The 24150-nt window shown below is 37.9% G+C and overlaps 1 protein-coding gene across 6 annotated transcripts in view; it reads right to left on the bottom strand.

The window, feature by feature from the left end:
- The window catches only part of DENND1A (DENN domain containing 1A), a 541250-nt gene that overhangs the window by 386933 nt on the left and 130167 nt on the right, over window positions 1-24150 (bottom strand). For all 6 annotated transcript variants that reach the window (XM_067743355.1, XM_067743356.1, XM_067743357.1 and 3 more), the window contains exon 3: window positions 8076-8119. In XM_067743355.1, the coding sequence (XP_067599456.1) occupies window positions 8076-8119 (44 nt within the window). The remainder of the gene's footprint in view (window positions 1-8075; window positions 8120-24150) is intronic.

The raw sequence follows: 24150 nt of genomic DNA, 5'->3' as shown, positions 1-24150 counted from the left end.
GTGATTACAAGGTCATTAGGTTGCAGGTCATTAGGAAAACTCCACAGGAGAGAAGCTGAGAGTGTGAATGCAGAGGGAAATAGCAGACTAGGACAGACTAGAGAGCAATTTAGGAGGGATAATGAACAGGGCAAGGGCTTGATGACTGCAGACTTGCAGATCCATCCAAACAAGCAACAGAGACTGATTAAATGAGGTTAAAGTTAAGACTCAGACTACAGCTCTCAAAAGCAGCCACAGTCCACTTAGTTATCATCACTGAGTAACTCACCAGAAATAAGACCATCCAGTAGTATTCAGAGATGTCTAAAATTTACCAGGGCTTTTTTGGAGCCAGAATAAAACCAGGAGAACACTTCTAATAAGAATGTATAAATAGGGATTGCCTACTTCCACTTCCTAGAGTCAGATTCAAGTAAGTAGTAGTACAACATAGCTCTATAGCCTGGCATGCCTTCAGAAAGAATAGCTCAAAAAGAATTTGTCTTTTTAATGGGTTCCTTCTATATAACTGTAACAGCTGGGAAGTGACCAAATTGAGAAGAAATCTTCAACTCAAAAGAAGAGCCTTAAATCAGAAAATTTATCACTTTTTCAACTGAGTTTGGCTAAATGTTTAAGGTTTTGAAATACAGTTTCATTAAGAAGCCAGTCCAGGGCTTCCCTGGTGGCGCAGTGGTTGAGAGTCCGCCTGCCGATGCAGGGGACGCGGGTTCGTGCCCCGGTCCGGGAAGATCCCTCATGCCGTGGAGCGGCCGGGCCCGTGAGCCACGGCCGCTGAGCCTGCGCGTCCGGAGCCTGTGCTCCGCAACGGGAGAGGCCACAGCAGTGAGAGGCCCGCATATGGCAAAAAAAAAAAAAAAAAAAAGAAGCCAGTCCAACCCCATCCCATTCTTTTTTTTTTTTTTTTGCGGTAGGCGGGCCTCTCACTGCTGTGGCCTCTCCCGTTGCGGAGCACAGGCTCCGGACGCGCAGGCTCAGCGGCCATGGCTCACGGGCCCGGCCGCTCCGCGGCATGTGGGATCTTCCCGGACCGGGGCACGAACCCGCGTCCCCTGCATCGGCAGGCGGACTCTCAACCACTGCGCCACCAGGGAAGCCCCCAATCCCATTCTTAAATTCACCCTTTTCTGGAAATGGGGGTGGGGGGGAATGAAAGATATAGATATGACAGAATAGCATCTATTATATACAAAGTGGTTTTTCTTCAGCAAACACTTGAAAAGCATTCATCCAAGGTGATAAATTTGACTTGTAACAGCACAGGGAGAAATAAGAGGCAACCCGTGATAGATAATTTTTTAGGATTATTTTTCCCCATCCATGAGCCTGTAACTTAAAAAACATTTAAACAAGGCAATCATCAAGAATGGGACACTTTTAAACATATAAAAAGAAGTAGACACTTAATCTGGGATGCATTTATACATCTGCAATCTATCAATGAAAATCTTTGAATCTGTAATGTGGTCCGTCAAAATGGCTACATTTGGTGGCAATTGTGGATACTGACCCACTACTTGAAGAAAGCAGCTTCAGCAGGGTGCTTTGTTGCCATTACACTAAACAGTCACCTCCCAGGTTTCAGGGTCTGAAGAAATTAAGAGTTTCTATCTGTGGATGAGAAAATTACATTTCTACCTATAATCCCAGTCTGACAAGTTACTAAGAAATATGGAAACTGATCTTTTTGAGCAAGAGGTTTCAAAAAAATCCATGAATCAACAGTGACTTTTAGAAAAGCACACATCTAAAACAGACTTAAAAGATGATCTTCTTTAAAGGCAGCCCCAAGACTTTCCACTTGGGTTTCTCTGTACCACTCTGGCTAACTTACTAACTTCTATGGCTTCACAACAAAAAAAACAAGAAATTGCAGAAATGTGATTACATTGTGGCATCACTACCCAAAGGTCCTAGTTTTCAAAGAGATATCCCCAATTTCTGGCCTTGCCATTGTTCTACAAGCTATTGAAACAACCTGAACATGTATTACCTTTGTAGCCTAGCAGACAGTAAGGTCTTTCAAGGGGGAGATGAAATCTTCTACATCTTTCTTCATCTTTACCTGGTATGGTATCCAGCTCATACTCTGCAGACACTACACTTATTAAACTCTCACACAATTAATGCACCAAATCGTATCTAGTCTCCAACACGGTTTCTGCCACCAAAAACAGACATGAGGGGGAAAAAAACCCAGAAAGTTTAGCCACTTTTAAGTTAGTCCTTTTAAGGCCGAGTTGTGGAGCCATTTTAAATGGTGACCCATTTGAACCTTATATAAATAAATCCTTTGGATAATATTCACATGAAATGACAAATTCTGTTCCATGTCATATGGTGTCATGAAAAGTTTCCAGAACCAAACTTGACTTCACCGTTTAAAGTGGATCAAATCTGAACGGATTGCATGAGTAAGCTGGAAGCATGACAGCACCTACTTTGGAGAAGAATGGGGAAAATAAAGAAAGCTCAAAAGTTTCCAAGAGGAACAGGATACACCCAGGTCCAATTCCATTCTTTGTGAGCTTGGTGAATGCATGGCCCAAAAACCCACAAACCCAAATTTTCAATTCCAACTGGAAGATTCTATGGCTTAGACAAGTCACTATAGAAAGACTGGTGGAAACTTTATGGAATCAATGTCACACTTTATACAGACCAGGTACACTGCTGCTTATGTTTCTCTGCCTGACAATAATGGGAAAATCAAATTTTATCATTTGTTTTCCATTTTGTGTAAATACTGTACATGTACGTCATATTACACAATGTTGGTGCAATGAAGCTTCCTTTCACAGTAACAAAAAAATGTAGGAGCTGTGGATTATATATATAATTTTCCTATTAGATAGTATTCTTTCAATGCATCAGGACATGAACAAGTTTTGAATAGAAATGTTTAGTCTCTGGATTATCAAGATTTTGAAGAAAGTAACTTGCAAGTTTCCATACACAGCTGCTCACTAAAAGAAGGAGGCAATCACCAACAAGCAAGTAGGGAGCCTTGATTAAATATTATCTCCGTTGTCTTTCAAATCAGAATCTTTCAATCCACTTACATAGGTTACACTGTGAATAACTGAGTTTAAATGTTTTTTTTAGAGCATACCTGAAGCATGAACAAATGAAAACTCCATATTTAAGCAATTACATGCAACTCAGAAATGCCGATTTCCATCACAATTAGCCTAAGTTATGCAACATATTTTTGTTCCTTTTTAGTATATAGGTGATGCATGTTTTTCCACTTTGCTTAACTGCCTATAGTGAAATTTTAAAAATCACACAGACCATATATAATCATAAAAGAAAGGGCACCTTTTTATTTTTCCCAATGTACCATGTTTCTACATTGCTTACAGAGCTTATACAAGAAACACTGTTGGTTTCTATATAAAGATTTCCATAAAATTTTTATAGTTTCTATAAATGTATAAAGACTGTTGGTTTCATTATAACCTCTGTTTCAGTGCCAGTGGAAAGAAAAATTACCTGCAGCTCTGAACAGTGATCTACATGTACAGGGACGGGTGGGTATGTTCAGACCTCTAGTTAAAGAGCTCTAAGACACTTGCTATATTTCATCAAAATATAGATGAGCACAGTGGAGAAGCAACTTCTAGCACACTAAACTCTAATCGCCACTCTTAGAACAAACAGGCTATAAAAAGTGCAATTGTGAGAACAAATTATTAATTCTTAATGTTGTAGTACAAGAAGTAAATCATATAATAAATAATGCATTTTTAAATGGTAGGTGTAATGCCTATTGTACTTGACACATTACAAGGCTATTTATGGAAATCTCTGTGATATGTTATTATATCTTTATTCTAAATTATCCCATACTACATGTTATAATTACTAAAGGCTCTTTTTTAATCTGAAAAATCATATGTTTTGAACCCAAAGATGGGGTTTTGATGAGAGTGGTGACCATAATTTGCTAACACGTTAATTTATCCTTTTCTCCTTTAATTCAATTAATATTCATTAAAACTGCACTAATCACAATGAATAAAGTTTTACCATTTATTTCCATAATTATGAATGAATACAGTAAACATAATAGAATAATTATAAATCCATTTAATTAATTACAAGGCTGTTTCCAGCAGGGAAAGATATTCATGTTTTGTTTTCTTATTTTTAATGCCAGATTGACATGTTGGTATCTTTGAGAAACCATTTCTAGAAATGAAAGAAACACATTGTGATTCTGTTCTTCTTTAACAAAAATTTTCTCTTAGACAGGCTTTATTAAGAGCCACATTATCTAAACTTGTAGTAAGAGAATGAAAAGAATCTGGTTTAAGCTACCAAACTCAAAGTAACTTGAAAATTGTGTCTGTGATTTAGTAATCTTAACGTTAAAAAAATGATTTAGACTAATTCGGATTACGCTTATGAGAGATACAATTCTTTAAATTTCACAAGTAAGTTGTTAGAGGTGGTTTTTTTTTCAAATGCAGGATCCTTTCCAAGTCAGGATCCTACCAATGTTAATGTTTTAGTATTTAAACTAGGTAAACATTAAACAAAAGCAGATGAATAAATAACATGAACTATGAAAAGACCTTGCTTTTGCCTTTGTTGTTGTTTGTTTTTCTCTTTTAGAAAACATAGGCATTGCATATCTTTCAGGAATTAACAAAGCCTGTACTTTCAGGTTTTAAGATAGCAGGCCTACCAGATTTTAAATGAAATATTGAGTGCTACAGTGATTTAATGGTTTTAAACCATAGATGTCATCGCAGTCTGAGGGTGTCACAGACAACTTAAGGAAGAAAAAAAAAATGGGGCACAGAGAAATCACTTTGTCAGTAATTACAATCAAGAGTCCGAAAATGTGGCTCAGGCTGCTCATTACTTCTTCCTTCTGTATCAAGACCCTTATTTACATTTCAGATTACATTTTTTATGAAACAGTAAGATCTATCAGAGCTGAGAGGACTGAAATAATGAGGGAAAAACATTTTAATAAAACGTGTTGGGTCTGCATTACTTCCGTGTCAGAAAGAAAGGCTACTTCTGTAGTGATGGATCATTTATTCTGCTTCTAAACGAGAAGCAAAAAGATGAAACTGATGAACTTTTACTGCCCATTTGTCTTTAGCAGACAATTAAGACAGAGAAGATCAAAATGGATTATCATACCACACAGACAACTGGCCCAACAGTAATACATCTCTGGGACCACAGATTTGTAACTCTCTTTTATCCCTCCCCTTTCTTCTTACTTCTTTTTCCACTCTAAAGGCAGTGCTAGCTTTGTGGCTCAAGGAGAGCCAAAAGGCTGGTCATCATTATTCAGTCACAGATGTCAATCTAACCTCCCTTTTTTCTCAGTTTCTAAAGCAGTGAGCCACAATAATTTGTGACAGATTCTTTTACTGTAAGGTACAAAGAACACACAGAATAAAACATCTAGCAGCAGCAAGCGTCTCTGATCAAGTGTGCTGGTACATGGGAAATACACTATATGTAAAAACAAGCACTAGTAGTTTAAGCGAATGGGGAGAAAAACTGGGGAGGCGGGGGGGGTTGTGTGTGTGTGTAGTAATAAGTGCTATATTTTGTGGTGAATTATCTCAAATATTCCTTATGGATTGCATCATAAATGTTTTAATACTAGAAATGTTGTCTAGATTAAGTACACATTCAGCATTTAAAGCTTGTATGTAATAGAAATATTTCTAAGAATCCCTTTATAATAGCACACCAAAGGGAAAGATAATTTGGCATAATCCAACAAATGCTAAAAAGAAAACACATAAGATCAGAATCCAAATTATAAAAATGTAAGTAAGAAATATGCAGGTCTCATTTCCTTTACTAATAGATCAACTCTCAAATTTCTTGGAATTTTGAGGTAACTTCTCCAAACAAAGTAGAGCTTTCATTCATCCTTCATTCTTGAGTTACATGTGGTAAAGAAGGGAAACTGTGTGTCAAGTTGGAAGAGATGCTAAATAAGGCAGTGATGTGCATACCCTCATAAGTCTACATGCAGCCTATGAGCATCAACCTCCAAATTTCAAAACTAAGTCACTGATCCAGACAAAGAAAACAAATGCCTATCCTAAGAGCACTTTAAAATAGCTAAAAGTTATTTTTTAGATTCCTACTATAATTGAATTCCAACTTCAGTATATAAAATACTTGTAAGATCATCCATTAACTAAAGTAAAGAGAACTAAGTTCACAACACAACAATACTTAATCAGTAAACTGGGCTCCATATGCAGTGACAAAATTGATGATAATCTATATTTCTATTTCTATCTCATATTTCACGTGTTTGTATGTGGAGTACCTGTATATATACATACTCTACCCAAACATAAACACATATATATACTCAAAGAACTAAACATGAAAAAATAAACACCAAATTGTCACAGTAGTTATGAGTAGTAAAATTTCAATGACTTGTAGTTTCTTTCTTTTCATTCTTTCTTTTATTTTTGCTTTATTTTTATTTCCTAAATTGCTTTTTGCTAATGAACATATTACCATGTAATTTTTTTAAAGTTACACCAAAAAAAAAAAGATCATGGTGCTCACAAATTTTCAGATATAGCAAGAAACTATGTTTAAAGGAATAAACCCAGATGTTAACTATGTTATTTTAAGTTTTCTCCTACATAATTTTTTCTCATTGGGTAATTCAGATCATGGGACCACAAAGGTTATTTACCTAGACAACAATATTTTAAAAGAATGATTTTCTTAAGAGCTATGGCCTCAAGTCTATTCTAAGTAATACTTTATGATCTTCCACCCTTTAAACATTGTCGAAAGAAAAAAAACATTAATAAAAAGGTCCTATAATCTTTGGATTGTGTAAATTAAATCCGAAGGGCTCAATCCCATACCAACTTAGGGTAAGATAAAAATCTAACTCTCCTGTTGGAAGATGAGGCAAGGGGTAGAGTGAGAAAATTACGATTTTTGTTAAATCTCATTTTAAAGTCTTGAGATCACATGCAAAGCAATCCATACCAGTTTTCTTGGGTTCTTGTACAGTAAAATCTCATGACAAAGCATCTCATTATCCTGATTATCCACTTATATTCCTAAAGATGTATCAGATACCTTGCCCTCTATACAGCAAGCCACATTGCAAAGGTGTTACTACTACTGTACTGGATATTTATATTCCATTGTACTTATCCTCATTCAAGGACATTCTTTTAATATACAAAATTAAATGAATGTACTTCAGAAAAATGTTTTTATTATGTACCATATCCCACATGTGAAAGGCTTTAAAAAGTTGTTTTATTGTATAATCAAGAATGCTTTTATTTCAAAACTGCTTTAAAAAAGCATACCAAATTGCATGTTTGAACTAAAAATGTAAGGTTCCCCAAAAAGCTACAAAACATTACTAATATTTCTCAAGATAGAAACTGGAATCCAGAATGTATAACCTGGATCTAATTATAAAGAGTAGAGCAGCTTTGGAACTTCAGCAGTATTTTGTGAGTAAAATAGTTCCTTCCACTCCATTCATTCCATGTTTGCAGAATGCAGGAAATTCAAGATGGCAAGACCAATTGGCCAAACAACTTTCACTACCATCATTAGAACCACCCTCACCCTAAAGACCATTCCCGCATGTGTATCTTCTCCTTCAAGGACTACCATCACACAGTTTCATAATCTATTTCCAATTCCAGGAGATGCTATAAACTTCCATCCTTACCTTTTTGTTACGCCAGTTCTTGCCTGCTTAAATAGCATAAAAAAAAAAAGTTCACAGGCAATCCAAAAAGGATTTGCTAATGAACTGCAGACTGTAGCAAAATAAAAAGTAAAATTTGTGATAGGTTTTCTTCCTTACTTTCTGTGCATTTTTCCCCTGAAGGTAACACCCCAAATCTAGCACCAATATTTTCGATCCTACTTCAATATGTTTTACTTTTTGTCTTGGGCTCCTAATTACTGTTTCTCTTCCGTTCTAAAAATTCATTTATCTCTTTCAGTAAAAAGAACAGTAATAATATGTTGAACGACTCTGAAATAAATTTTGTCATGTAAAAAATTAATTACGCATTCCGAACCTGGTCACTGTAGTCCTCCGGGAATTGCCTCTGCACCTCAGGATCTGTAAATAATTGACAGATAATATTAATTGGCTTTGGATTAGTGAGCAAGCAGAGGATCACACATTAATATTTGATCAGAAGATGATAGCAGCCCTGGCAGGGGATCCAAGGGGGGCAGCTGAGGCTGCTATGTTGATGAGCACAAGGAAGGACTCGGCAAGGCACTCCCATTACCCTCCTCCAGAAATATAAAAAAGAAAAATTTTAAAGACCTGATACTACTGTTAACTTTAGACTATTACCTAACGCAAAAAATTTTGCCAGCTGCAAATTGCCCTCGATATATTTTTCCAGAGAAAGTCAATCGGAAACCTGCCTGACTTTTCTTATCAGAGGCCTCCTTTTCATAGTTACAGATGTGGGCTTGATAAACCACCTTAAAGGCCAGTTTCAGATCTTGTGTGTGTTTGGGCGGGGTGGGGTAGGGGAGAGGGCAGGGAGGAGGGAAGGATCAGATAAGAATTCTTTCAAGGAACAAATGCAAAACTCCCTGCTTTTAAAAATAAAATATATCCTTCTCAAAATACTCATGGTCTCTTGAAAATAGATGAAGTTTTCTTCAAAAGAAAACAATACACTTTTAGCTTGTCAGAGTTAACAAAATATCATGATATGAGATATTATGTTCTAACATAATTAGACTTGCTCAGAAACTAAAAATACATAGGTGAAGATATCTTTCATGACCATCTGTTTAAAATAGAATTAGGAAAGGGGTCACTTGATTCTTCAATCATAATTGCAAGATAATCCAATGGCATCGTCTGTAAGTCAATACAGAAGTGTACTAATTAAAAGCTATTAGCACCCCACTTGCTATTGATTAGGAAAACATTCAATCTTTTCTAATAAGAGAGAGATCTGGTTCCTCAGAGACACATTAAGAAGAGTGATCAGAATAATATCTATTTGAGAAATCATGTATCAATGCAAAAGGCTGTGGAAAAGCACAATATTTGAAGGTCCCCAACCACAGTGATCACAATATATACTACTCAGTTTTCATATATATCCTTTAAAATACCAGTTTACTTCTCCATGAAAGTGAATCCATGTAAAAGTTAAAGCCCTCCATGCCACAAGATAAAAATGCGGTTAATTGTTCTGCAGTTAAAGAATCAAAAAGGGAGAAAATAATGGGCCTATTCACAAACTACATTTAAATCTTAGAAATATCAGTTTTCAAGTCATTGAAGTCAATGGATATTATTTTTCAAAACTCAAGACTAATAACAAAAGTAGGAATATTCAAAAGGTCACACCAAATGAAGATCTTCCCAAAATGGGTGGTGCAGAAAAGTTGAAACTATCTGTAGATTACTTTGGCTCTTGAAGTGTCTTCTGGTTGACCTTCTTTACCCTCATCTTCAAATACTAGGAAGAGACCAATGACATGTCTAGACTGGGACTAGTAGAATTCTGGCATAATCCCTCCTGCAGTATCTTGCAGGGTTGCCCTGGTAAGTCAGAGGAAGTAGCTGTTGCTTCTATTCTCTCTGGCCTAAAGGGCTGAAACCACACAAAGACTTGGCCCTCTTGTGACAGGAGGCCAGAGGGCGCTAATGGTGTGGCATGAAAAGCACTAGGTCTAGGCGAGGGAATTGGGGGCGGGCCAGCAGGATGCAAAGAGACAGCTACGAGCCCAGCAAACCTCTAAAAGTGTACTGTGGGTTTGGGGTAGAGGATCCAAAAAGAGGGCAGTAGCTGTGATTCCTAACACATATGTAAATGACTTTGTTCAGCAAAATAACTGGTATTTTAGGATTTAAAATTTGGTACTGAGACCTGCCCCCACCCCCCACAAAAATGCAGCTCTAAGTCCCTGAGGGACACAGTAAAACAGAGGCTGGAAAAGCCGCAAAATAATCTAAGGCTTATTTTTTTTTTCTTCCAGTTGTCATGTGGTTAACAATTACTCTTTACCCAGAAAACTTCACACAGAAATGACTCACATATAAATCTTTAATATCAGGTCCTCTTTCCTGCAATAGTTTGCTTCTTGGGAACTACAAAATACCAATGGAAATAAAGAGGGAATAAAACCAAAGACTTTTTTTTTTTTTTTTTTTTTTTTTTGCTGTATGCGGGCCTCTCACTATTGTGGCCTCTCCCGTTGTGGAGCACAGGCTCCGGATGCACAGGCTCAGCGGCCATGGCTCACGGGCCCAGCCGCTCCGCGGCATGTGGGATCTTCCTGGACCGGGGCACGAACCCGTGTCTCCTGCATCGGCAGGCGGACTCTCAACCACTGCGCCACGAGGGAAGCCCCAAAGACTATTTTTTATCACCATTTTCTGAGGGGATGAATATCAGAAACCAAAATTTGTGGTATATTCTCCAATTTAAAAAAATGTTTCTTGCTTGTAAGTGGGAAAGGAAAGGTCTTTAAATCTCTTTAATGAACTAAACCAACTGTTAACAAGAAACTACATTAATAATTAACTTGTCATTTTTAAAATGTATTTTATTCATATATACAACATAGAATTGAAAAAAGAGAAGGAAAATAGGTGAAAAGAAAAATCAATTTGTTTTAATACACTGAAGGTAAAGATGACCATGGAACCCCAAGATGGGGGTCATTCAAACCATCATATCACCCTAAACACTGCCTCAGTGGTAGGCAACATCAACTAAACACCTTCATCAACTAAATCCCTTCAACTGCCCTAAGACTACCCCTAGAGTGAGATTCCCAGATTTTAACAAAATCATGTTCCAAGATAATACATGGATTATTATTTACTATGATTCAAGCATAAAGCTTTTGATTCCCTTTCTTTAAGGCCCTGAGATTTACAAAAGCAAACTTCATGGGTCTTTAACACTCTCAAAAGCAACATCAAAAAAAAAAAAAGGCAATGCTTTTTAAAACCAAAGCCCAACCTATATAAATTTCCATTCAATTAGCTCAAAGATTCAGTCTGATAGTTAACAAAACTATGAAAGCCATTTTGTAAAAATTAACACAAAAACTAAAAATAATTTGTATGAATTTTCTTTAAATGTCTATTTTGCACAGGAGGCTGAAATCATGTTTCACATTGAGTCGATCATAATGCCATAATGTCACCAAAATATCGACATTGGAAACATCTGAGTTAAAAAGGTCCAAATACAATCTGCTTTTCTCAAGCAACACAACACCCGCCTTACTAACAGTTTCAGCATGGCACATGTACAAAACCTAGCACCCTGCAGTTCAGCAAACCGCCTTTAAATTTTCTGTCTGGCAGCAATCCACTTTCGTGTCTGTATGTTTTTACAAGTACTCTATGTATTTCATTGCATCAGCTGCATTTCTTTGAGTTTTAAATGGTCTGGTAACATTTTATGAAATGTTCTATATCTTTATATGGAAAATAACATACACTGGAAAACTGTGCATCGATCTAATATTTATATATCTATTTCTTTACCCACTATCCAATACTATAATTGCTAATGCTCCAAAACTTCTTCTCACATTCATACCCTCACTGCCAAATACAGTGTCACCAAACAGCTAACTTTCAACACAAAAATCTGCAGATGAGAGTACTACCATGGAAAAAAGTAACATAACAATTTGTTTAGGCAATTGGCAGTAAGAATACAGTTATCAGCATATGTCAAGCTTTCTCTCTAAGAACTGTCCCTCTGACAGAAAACTAAGAACATATAGTAATGCATTACCCTTCTTTCTCAGAAACTTTCTCCAGGTTCAAGTAATAGATTCTTAAAAAATTAAAAATCAACTTCATCATCTCCCAGGAAAATACAATCTTTTTGTTATAAAGTATTTAAAATACCTTGCTAGCAAGATGTATGGTATAGAAAAGTCCACACATGACTTAACCACATAAGGCTAAAAGAGACAGCTGGCTCTAGAACAAGGTTTCGCATTATGTCAATCTGACCAGCCAGTACCTTCTCCCAGCACTGCAACCATGCAAGAGGCTGACCCCACACAGACACATGTGCACCACTTCCACTGGAGGTCACAAAAGTATTTCTATACTTAAAACAGACATTTCACAGTACAGGACTCCCAACAGCACAGTCTCATTCAGGCGCAGAACATGACCATGCTTAAAAGCCTGTGTCTTGACAACAAAAAAAACAAAAACCAAAAAAAAACTGATCTCAGAACAAACGCCTTACTTTTTTTTTTTAAAGAAAAGCTAGTTTTCTTCAATCTCAATAGTCCATGTTTTCTACTCTTTTACTACAACATACTTTTAAATCTTTAAGACATACCAGATTGCCACAGGATGTTTAATTAATAGAATAAGAGTTTGGGCAAGACTTACTGGAAAGGCACTATAAATTATTTTACACAGGATCCAAAAAACCTTGAGTTCTGCCTTAGGCTTAAAGTTTCTAGAAAACGTGGTAGACAGATCTTTTACAACAGAAATGCAAGATAATTCATAAAAGTACTGTGCTTATGTATGAGGACTCATTTGTAGATTGGTAACTAATAAGCATACAAACACACACACCTTACCAAATTATTTTCCCGTTTTTCTCTGTCACACTAATGACTGACTCCATTTGAAGGGTCAAGGCATGACACTTTAACTGATTATTGAAAGATACACTGACTTCATTTTCTGTGAAAGCTGTCAAATGTTAGTCTTATATAACTGGAGCTCTTTTAAGAAATATAAGGGAAACTGCAAATATAGCCATTAACATGGGAATCTACACTGCTTTCACTTTTAGCATGCTAGGTATCAAGGCAGAAAACATTACATTTAATGCCTACTAAATTTATCCAGTCATTATCTCTAGGATATTTCAGTCAATAAGAGACAAAATACTGAACACATTTAAAGCTTACAATGATAAAAATCTGCTCCTTAAAAGTGAGACTTTAAAATTAGCTATAGGACTTCCCTGGTGGCCCAGTGGTTAAGAATCCGCCTGCCAATGCAGGGGACACGGGTTTGAGCCCTGGTTTGGGAAAATACCTCATGCCGCGGAGCAACTAAGCCCGTGGGTCACAACTACTGAGCCTGCGCTCTAGAGCCCACAAGCCACAACTACTGAGCCCACGTGCTGCAACTACTGAAGACCGTGCACCTAGAGCCCGTGCGCCGCAACAAAGAGAAGCCACCGTAATGAGAAGCCCACTCACTGCAATGAAGAGTAGCCCCTGCTCGCCACAACTAGAGAAAGCCCGCACGCAGCAACGAAGACCCAATGCAGCCAAAAATAAATAAATAAATGTATAAAAAAATAAAATAAAATGGTTATGATGATAAATGTTATGATAGTAAATTTTTAAAAAATAAAAAAACTTTTAAAAATAAAAATAGCTATAAACAACATAATCTCATTGTTCAATTTCATGGAGTTTAAGATACTATCTTCCTCTCCCCAAAAACCATAAATGTTAATCCCAGCTGTAATCAGATTTAATTTTCCAGATGAGAAGATGGGAATATGCTGCAAATGGGTAATAGTCCATTACACTGCACTTTTCCTAATGACATTTTCAATTTTTATATATTAAAAATGTAGACCCTCAGAAAACAGTCCGAGAAGTTGTACATTTTGAGGACAAACTCAATCTTCCTCCAAACACACTTAAAAATAAACTTTCTTTTAATCTTCAAGAAGAAAAGTTAATTTTTTGTATAATGTAGAATTAAAGTTTCTTGACAGTACGATTGCAAACTGGACTGCACTAAACCAATAAAGAGCTTCAAGGACACTACCTATTAAATGTTATAGCTATAAAAAGTCAGCTTTGCTTACTTTATATTATAAAATACTTGAACCATTAATACAATTATTCTAGTAAATTATTTCATTTATGATAGTTAAAATTCACTTATTAAAAAATATTTTTGGAAAGACTATTTCACATAGTAAAAAAAACAAAACAAAAAAAAACACATTTTCCTTTTCCATGACAATGAAACAGAATGGTTTATGTTGTCTTTTTTTTTAATTTTTTTAAATTGAAAATTACTCATTTCAAAAAAATTACTGATTCCAAAATGCAGGTTTTATTCTGAAATTACAAAGGAGTATACTTCACTAATTTTTAAAAAATCATCTCAAAGTACTTTAAATGAAGTACTGCATGCACAAATGGAATTTCTTACTTTAAAAATCTATTCTAGGTATAACCTTTTTGCTATAAAACATGAAGACTGTAAGACATAAAAACTTTGAGTCATCACCAATTTTAAACCATGTTTCTATTCTAGCCTTTCCCCTCAACACTGGCATTTAAAATACATTCAAATACTACTTCACAGCAATCAGCCTGACAAACACAGGAACAGTTCACCATCTACAGCTATAATGAAAATCCAAACAGCATTATTCAGTAAAGGAGAGCACAACCCACCTCAGTATGGCAAGCAATGGAACCATTCGTGTGCCAGATTCCTCCTCAAACTAACATATTCTGCCTTTCAGATACATCCTGCTCTGATGTGACTATTTATGAATAAACAGTGGACACTGACCTATTGTTTTCAGTTGTTGGAGTTATGAATATAGTACAGTTACCAGTTAAGTGAACCAACAAGTACTAAATGCATCAGCTGTTCTACAAATAATGAGTCCATTGACTTTACGCAGTAAAATCTACAGTTTCATCTTTCTTCCTAGAGAATGCTGATAGCTTTTGACCAGTAAATAAATGCCACTACTTACTGATAATTTGAAATATTTCTCATAACCAATTTCACCTACAGGAAATATACATCTGATCATTAACCAAACCTTTGCTGCATAAACCCAAAAATCAAACCTAAGTCAAATTCCAAAGGGAGATTTTAAATGGAAAAGAGAGGGTGTGCTGGAAGGGAAAAAAAAATCAAAAGAACATGCTCACTTACACTTACCTTTTTCCCTACTGAATATACTAGTTTTCAACTTTCATTATTATTTAAGTATTTAGGGTTTCTTACATTGGTTCAAAGTTTGGAACACTAATCCATAAAAATCTATCAAACTGATAAATACTGATGAAGGTTTTTAATGGTTATAATCTCGGGCTTCCATTTAATTTCTCTATGAGTTAAGATTAGTTTTACTCCACCTTTTTGAATAAGTACCGTAAGTATAAAATTTTTATTCCAATGTGAATAATTACTTCAGACTTAACCTGAAGAACAGCTATGCCCTTTATGTACCACAAAAGTGATATCACTGCATATGGTCTTCATTAATAGATATATCACATTTGTCAAATTTGGTGAAAAGAGATAATTAACCTACTCAAATACAACTATTGACTGAGTACCCACTATGTGCCAGGCACTATAATAGGCATTTTACATTAAATATCTGATTTTATCTTCATGACAAACCTATGATATTGGGACTATCACAATCAATTTTATCATAAAGAAAGCATAGGTTATCACTAGCCCAAAGTTAGAAAGTTAGTATTTATACACAGCACGAATACTCTGATGTGACTAGCCCAGTTGATGAATAAGCCATAGTCTTTGCTCTCCGGGAGTTTACAGTCTAACTCTAATAGAGAATACAAAGAATTAAACAAGCAATCATCACAGGGCCTGGTAGGGATTAGCAGAGGGGCACTGAGCCTAGTCCTGGCCGAGACAGAAAAAGCTTCAGGGAAGAAGTGGCAGAGCCAGGTGTAGAGCCCAGGACTACACCAGGGTTCATGTCATACCACCACACGCCCCTTCTGAACAGCCTAGTGAATAAGTATTTTGTCAGTCCAGGGCCCACGTTTTACTTAGCTTTGTCTCCTACAAAATGTCTTGCCGATTATATATACCCAACAGATACGCTGGCATAACAGAATAAATAGAATAGAATAAAATAAATTCATTAAATACCCTGTCTCTCCAAATGGATGAAAGGCCAATTTCAAAACATCCAATTGAAAAGAAGCCTTTGAATGCTACAGGCTTCCTAAAGATACACTGGCTTATAGTAGGTGCACAATAAATATTAGTTGTTATTATATTATTTAACCCCAGTGGAGAAATAAGCAAGCACTATAAATTAGATGGCTACAGATGTATAGGTGTGCCTCAAATTGGAAATACATGTGCTCCTGAAATAAACGTTTAAAAGCCCAATTAAAAATTTCCCATGGCCTGCTATTAGTTACTTAGAAATGTTATAACTTTATCAGAAACTGATTTTCTCTCCATCATCAATGGTTCAAAAATCCTTAGATACAGTTTATTTGCCTCCTGGCATCTGTTTGCTAATGATGTGTAAACATCAAACGCACTAGGGACTCTCCCAGACTTACCGAAACCCTGAGGTGAATCTTTGTATAAATTGAAGGACCTTTCTGCTAATTCCTTTGCTTTCTAAACTTGCATTCTGGATTTCAGAAACAGAGTTTCATTAAAGATTTTTGCAGTAATAATTATAATGCTATCAGCTACCACTTACTGAATGCCTAGATATATCAGTCGTTGCCAAAGGGAGTTTATCATCTTATTTAATCCTAACAACAACTCCACCAGGTAGTAGATGTATCCTTATTTTATAAATAGGAAAAGTGAGGCTCACTAAGAACAAATTCAGAGTTAAGTAACAGAGCTGGGATTCAGCCTAGAATTATCAGACTCCTAAGAGTCCAACACTGGTTTTCCTTTTCGGCTTTATTTATTTATGTCCTCCTGTTGATCTGTCTTCTAGTCATTATTGTGACTCAACAATAAGAATACATCTGGACAAATAACTAAAACATGTTGTCATGAAACAGGCCTAACAGATTATGAATGAGAGCTTTCCAATTTCTCTATTTAAATTTCTTTGCCAAGTTCAGGATATAAATAAAATGACTCCAAAGTAACTAGCACTCAATTCAACTAGTAAATACAGTATTTCAAAGATAAATTCGTATTAAAAAACTTAAGAGTAATTTTGAAAGCTAGAGGTTATCCTTGTATCATCTATGAAAAAAGTCATTGGCTAAACAGAATGAATAAGAACACAGAAAAAATGTTTTCCTGTGTAAGAAAATGCATTTCCAAGTACCTCTAAACCACACTGAGAACTAAGGCCAAACTAGTACATACAGCATAGATAAAGCTGACACCCCAGCAAGGGAAACATGCTATGCCCGTCAACCAGAAGACTCTTATACCAAATTCCACCTCTCTTCCCCGGAGAAACAAGCCATTGTTGGCTAGTTGTTATCTGTATCATTAGAGAAGCAATACCTACATCCTTTATCACTTTTGTGTGTGTGCATGGTAAAATATACATAACATAAAATTTGCCATTTTAACCATTAAGAGTATATTCCAGGGACTTCCCTGGTGGCACAGTGGTTAAGAATCCGCCTGCCAATGCAGGTGAAACGGGTTCAATCCCTGGTCCGGGAAGCAACTAAGCCGCGGGGCAACTAAGCCCATGCGCCACAATTACTGAAGCCAGTGCTCTAGAGCCCATGCTCCACAACAAGAGAAGCCATCGCAATGAGAAGCCCGTGCACCGCAACGAAGAGTAGCCCCCGCTCACTGCAACTAGAGGAAGACCTTGCGCAGCAACGAAGACCCAACGCAGCCAAAAATAAACAAACAAATAAATAAAGAGAGTACACTTCAGTGGCATTAAGCATATTCACATTATTGTACAACCATCACCACCATCCATTTCCAAAACTTTTTCATCTTCCCCAGCTGAAACTCTGACCCCATTAAAAAACTCCCCATTGTTCCCTCCCTCCCCACAGCCCCTGGTAACCACCATGCTTCTTTCTGCCTCTATGAATTTAACTACTTGAAGTACATCATGCTAGTGGAGTCACACAGTATTTGTCCTTCTGTGACTGGCTTATTTCACTTGGCTCATCACTTGGCTTCAAGGCTCATCCATGTTGTAGAATGTGTCAGACTTTCCTTTCTTTTTAAGGCTGAATAATATTCCATTGTATGTACATGTCACATCTTGTTTATCCACTCATCTATCTATGGGCACAAGTTTCTTTTATCTTCTTGCTATCGTGAATAATGCTGCTATGAACATGGGTATACAGATATTTGTTTGAATTCCTGCGTTCACTTCTTTTGGATATTTATCCAGATGTGGAAGTGCTGGATCAGATGGCAATTCTACATTTAATTCTTCTGAGGACCTATATCACTTCTGATATGTTTTAAGACCTTTATGTTATTAAAAAGCTAGAATCCTTAGCCTAGCCGTTAAGACCAACCCACCCCATTTCATCTCTATCTCTTAAAAATAAATCCCCAAATCTAGACTGCCTGATCAATTCACTTTCCCACAAAACTTGACATGCTTTGCTCATCTTTCTCCTCTTTTCACATCTAAATCAGATGCTTCCAAAACATGCTGTTAGGCATCAGAATTTATAAATGTAGCCAAATATATATTCTTATATGAATTAACATTCAATCACCCTAGTACTTAAAAAAAATTGAAAAACAAGGAACCATGTCCTCTGTCAAAAGTGCAATGAATTTTACATGTAGCTGGTAAAGGAACAGCAAAACTGGCACATTCACTCACACTGCTCCCCGACTCAAGAAGCTCCTTTACTTGCTTTCTAGCACTCATGCTCAGCCGGCAGCAAAATTCTCAACCTCTTCGAAGTTCCCTTCGCATTATCACATTCTTACTGTGGCCAAAAGCTGGCTTCCTCTGCAGCCCTCTCAAGTGGTGAAATGTTTCCTCTCCACCCCTCCTCAGACTGGCCTGGAGGTGGGGTAGGTGGCCTCTGCTCCTTGCTGACACTTCCAGAACTTTCTCCCTCATTTTCCAAAACCCCAGATTTCAGCCTCAAGTCACCAGACTACACCCCACTCCCCACTCTGCTGTCATCTACTGATCCCAGGGTCACTCCTCATTCCTTGAATCTTATGGATCCTGGTGCACTGCCCCTCACTCTACCACCACTCCCACCACGATCCTACCGATTTTACTACATATTCACATAGATGATCTTTCTAAATCCTGGAATTCTTGATTCCTTGGCCTCCTCCTCACCAAGGAACTTGCCCTCTACCCAGTCTCAGCTACTCACTACCATGGTCATACCCAAACTCTACAGTTACCGATAACTGAAACCCCCTCAATAATCACAATTTCAAGTACCTCAGTCTCCAACCATGATCTACCTCCTTTCCTCCCAGTTCATTCCCTATAGCATTCCAACTTCATTCTTCAGTCCCACAGAGACATTCACTCTATCAATCTTTTCTCTGCCCTTCATCCACCTCGGGTCTACACTATCCTCCTTACCTAGCTTAAATTCTATTTTGTAACTGTTCCTTTACATACATCCTTGACTCCTTCATGCCTCTCTTACTTTGTTGTCCTCCCTTGGCAAAACCACAATCCTTGTTAAATCCAGCTATCTACCTGCACCGCAACAAGAGAAGCCACCACAATGTGCCTGACTGTGGCTGAAGAAAACCACACAACTGTGCTGACTAATCTAACTTTAAATCTGGATTACTCACTGTAAGAGAGCTTTAATGCAACTTAGTAATTATACCACATTTTCCTTAAGTCATTACTCTCTCACTCTCCTTAGTGACTATTTCATACTTTCTCCTCTCCCATCAGACCTCCAACTTTCCCCAACCTCAACTGCCACCATTTATCTTACTTGCCCCTTCACTGAGAAAACCGAGCGATCAGAAGAGAGCTCTCACAAGCTCCCTCCACCACTCTACCACTAGTTATCTCCAACCCCACAGACCTGCCTTCATCTCATTACCATGAAGTACTGTTCATGTCCCTTGCAAAGGCCCCTCCTCCACTTGTGAGCTAGGATCCCATCTCCTCTCGGCAACTCAGTCATTGCTCTACCAATTCTCTTGTTCTATTAATTTTACCTCTCTGCCAGATCTTTCCCATCAGCATGCAAACAAACTGTTATTTCTACAAATATTTTTTAAAAGGTCAAGCCCACCTCCCCACCATGGCTACCACCCCATTTCTCTCATTCTCTTTAAAGCTATATTCCTCAAAATAGTATCTATACTCACTGTCACCAATTCCTGTCCTCCTACTCTCTGGAACCCATGCCAACCAAGCTTTCGACTCAGCACTTCTCTGAAACGACTCATATACCAATGACCTTCTTACTGTTGACATCAACTATTAATCCTCAGTCCTCATCTTACTTGACCTTTAGCACCACTGACACCCTTGATTGCTTCCTCCTCCTTGAACCACTTTCATTTATTTATTTATTTATTTATTTGTTTGTTTATTTATTTATTTATTTATTTATGGCTGTGTTGGGTCTTCATTGCTGCGCGCGGGCTTTCTCTAGTTGTGGCGAGCGAGGGCTACTCTTCTTTATGGTGCGCAGGCTTCTCACTGTGATGGCTTCTCTTGTTGCAGAGCATGGGCTCTATGCGCACAGGCTTCAGTAGTTGTGGCATGTGGGCTCAGTAGTTGTGGCTCACAGGCTCTAGAGCGTAGGCTCAGTAGTTGTGGTGCACGGGCTTAGTTGCTCTGCGGCATGCGGGATCTTCCTGGACCAGGGCTCGAACCTGAGTCCCCTGCACTGGCAGGCGGACTGAACCACTTTCTTCATGTGGCTTCCAGAGCATCCCACTTCCCTATCTCACTGCTGCTCCTTGGGCTTCTCGTTGACCTCTTCCTACTGAAGAGCCCCAGAGTTTAGTCCTTGCACTTCTTCACTTTTTCTTCTTGATGTCCTCCTTTGCTGGTCTCTTTCAGTTTCATCACTTCAAATACAAATATGCACTGTCAACTTTATATTTCTCCAGCTCAGACCTCTCCCAACTCCAGACTCATTTAACTGTCTACTCAACACCTCCACTCGGATGTCTAACAGACATCTCAAATTTAACATGTCCATAACTGAACTCCTGATCTTTCCCTCACATTCAGATCCAATCTGTCAGCCAATCCTGTCAACTAAATCTTCAAAATATATTCAAATTCTGACCATTTCTCTCTACCTCCTCCACTACCACTCTGGTTTAAGTCACCATCACTTCCCTCTTGGATTACCACAACAGTCTCCTGAAAGGTTTCCCTGCTTCTGCTTCTGATTCCTTATAGACTCTTCTTGAAACAGCAGCCACAGTAATTCTGTTCAACCTAAGCCAGGTCCTCTTATGACTTCCCTTCACCAGCAATTCTCTGACCTCACTTCCTAATATTCTCCCCTCCTAATTCTGTTCCAGCCAGGCTGGTCTATTTGTTGTCCTCAAACATGCAAGCCATGCTTCCACTTCATGACCTTTGCCCTTGCCATTCACTCTGTCAGATAAACATCAAGGAATGAAGCATGTCCTACAAGTCTTCATTCACAAGTTACTTTCCCAGTGTGGTCTTCCCCAATCACCTTATTTAAAATTATAATTTTTCCCTACCCCCGCCATGCCATAGTCTCTTTTCCTGAGTTATTTTTCTCCTTAGCACATTTTACCACCCAACATACTATATACTGTCTTATTATGTTTTGCCTTACTGCTATGTATGATTTAAAATGGAAGGGATTTTTGCCTTTTTTGTTCACTACTCTATCCCCAGAACCTGGAATAAAGCCTAGCAAATAAATACTGAATGAATGAAAGAGGGAATGAAGGAAGGGAACAAAAAATTCAACTCCTCCTTCTGGCAAATAATTTGGTAATATATTTCCAAAGCATGTGTGTGTATGTATATACACGTAATGTATTATTTACATCATATATGTTCTATATATTATATATATGTTATTATTACATTATGTTACTGTTACTATTATTACTACTACTTTTACATTACTATTTTGACACCTCTTATAATCTCCCTCTATGGGCCCTCCAGTATTAGAGAGGTGTTGGGCTAAAAATTATCTCTTACAGGATCCTGCAACTAGGATACCAGGTGTGAATCAGGTTCTGCCTATCAGATCCAGCTGGTGAGACTTGAAATCAGCACAGGCAAGTGGGGAGCCAGGAGGTAACATGAAGAATCTACTTTTCTGATGCAGAACTAGCAGGAATGGCATGATGGCTCTGGAGGCACAACCCTGATGGAGACTTCCTGAGCCCAGAGGGCAAAGGTGGGAATATCCTGGGGCTGACATTTGGGGTGACAGATTCCAGATTCCCCCAGCTTCCTGACATGGCAGAGGTAGTAGTTCTCTTGGTGTGTTACTTCTGTAGTGTTTCTCTGCAAGTTATTCCTGGAGATTCAGCCTAAAGCCTGTTCTTCCACCCTTTCCAATTACTCTGTAAGAATTCTCTGTATTCAATCCTTTTTCTGATAGAGTAGTTTCTCTTATTTTCAACTGGACTTTGACTGATACACATCTCGTGTATACCTCTGTCCTGTATTTATCACACTGGACTGTAATCTTCCATTTACTACTGACCTTCCCTACCTAACCCTAGCTTTCTTGACAGAACCACTTTTAACTATCTTTGAATCCTCTATACCTAGAACAATATCTGACTCATAGCACACAGTCATTTTTTTAGTAAGCTTTTAGACAGTTGCAATAGCCATTATAACATGAGAAAGATTTGGCATGAATATTAAAGTGCTGGACTGGGAATCAGCAGGCCTAGATTCTGCCACTATGTGATCATTAATAAGTCTCTGAACCTGAATTCTCTCAAATACAAACTGAAATTTTTTACTAAACGATGTTTCTTGACTCTTAAATTCTATGATTCTATGATCTAAAATCCTTAGACAACTCATTGCTTTGGTAAGACATCCATGCCTTTAAGTAACCTTTAAAGCAGAGTGGCCCTGAGGAAAGCACTTCTTTCTGGTTTTCCCTGTGGCCAACCACCCTACAGAGTAAATAAGACTCTCACAAGCGACAGAAAACAATTCTAAAGTCCTTTCAATGAAGCAAAATTCTAAATTTAAGCAGCATGGCTACTTTAATATCATTCTACTTATGATTTTTTAATTTAGGAAATCTGAACACTAAAATAAATATTCCCCGTTAAGAAGCAATTAACTCAATAATTATCCTAAACCAGACCTACACACTTGACACAACAATGAGAATTTTGAAGACTCCACTCATCCTCTCTGCCTGGCTCCACAACTTTGCTTCCATGCTTTCACTTCATAAAGTGGAGGGGTTTCCTCTTTCTTGCCATTACTATGAAACTTGCATTCTGTAAAGGCCCAGCCTCCATTTCAAGAACCAGTAAAACCTGGTAGGAGATAACAGGATTCTTGGTTTGGAGTAATTCTATGATACCTCTCCTCCACAATTTGCATTTCCACAGTAGTCTTATAAACACCATCACCTGTGTGCTTTCATGTTACAAGGCAGTTCTTCCTGGGTTGAATTCATCAAGGTTTCCCTAGCTTCTGGGCTCTACAATCACGCTAAGGGCGTGATGACTCAGTGGAGCCAGGTGAGGAACCAGGGCTTGATAAGCAGGGCGTACAGGATGTGTGGGTTGTTGGAGGTTGGGGGTAGAAGGGCAGTTAAGTGGGCAGCAGAGACTGGTACACAAGGGGAAGGGGAGGGAAGAAAAACAATCCAAACCCCATGGTGCCTAAAGCTAACCACTGTCAAAGTTTCAATAACTTTTTCCAGCTCTTCTCCAAGCCCGAATAAACTAGGATTCTCAGAGAACTAGCCTGTGCTCAGGGGTGCACTGAGACAAAGGTATAGCAGGAAAAGCTGTCATCTTATTGCCTCTCAAAGACTTGCTCACACAGTCCCTCACACAGATACCTTTGAATAAACAAACAACTCATCCCTGAGAATAGGAATGAGGCTTTGTCTGGGCTGGTTCTTCCCAGCTGCAGTCTGTGGGTGACTGAATTCACAGGAATGCAGCAAACACAGATTGGAGAATGCTTTCCCAAGACGCTGACCACACATTCTCCCTACACATCCTAGTAGGGACAAACCAGCCCTGCACCCCACTGTACCACCACAGCCCTGTTCTACGTCCAGGCAGTATCTCACCCTATGGAAGACAACCCATGTACTGCTGCCACAGTAGCTCAACATACAAAACCAAGTTCAGCTACACTCCTTTCTGGGGCCCCCTGGCACTTACAGGATTAAGTAAAATAATGGATGTGAAGCACTTTGAACAATGACTGGCAT

This window comes from Pseudorca crassidens, chromosome 7 (genome assembly GCF_039906515.1).
Source record: "Pseudorca crassidens isolate mPseCra1 chromosome 7, mPseCra1.hap1, whole genome shotgun sequence".
Classification (NCBI taxonomy): domain Eukaryota; kingdom Metazoa; phylum Chordata; class Mammalia; order Artiodactyla; family Delphinidae; genus Pseudorca; species Pseudorca crassidens.
This window is presented reverse-complemented; position numbering and strand designations above follow the sequence as displayed.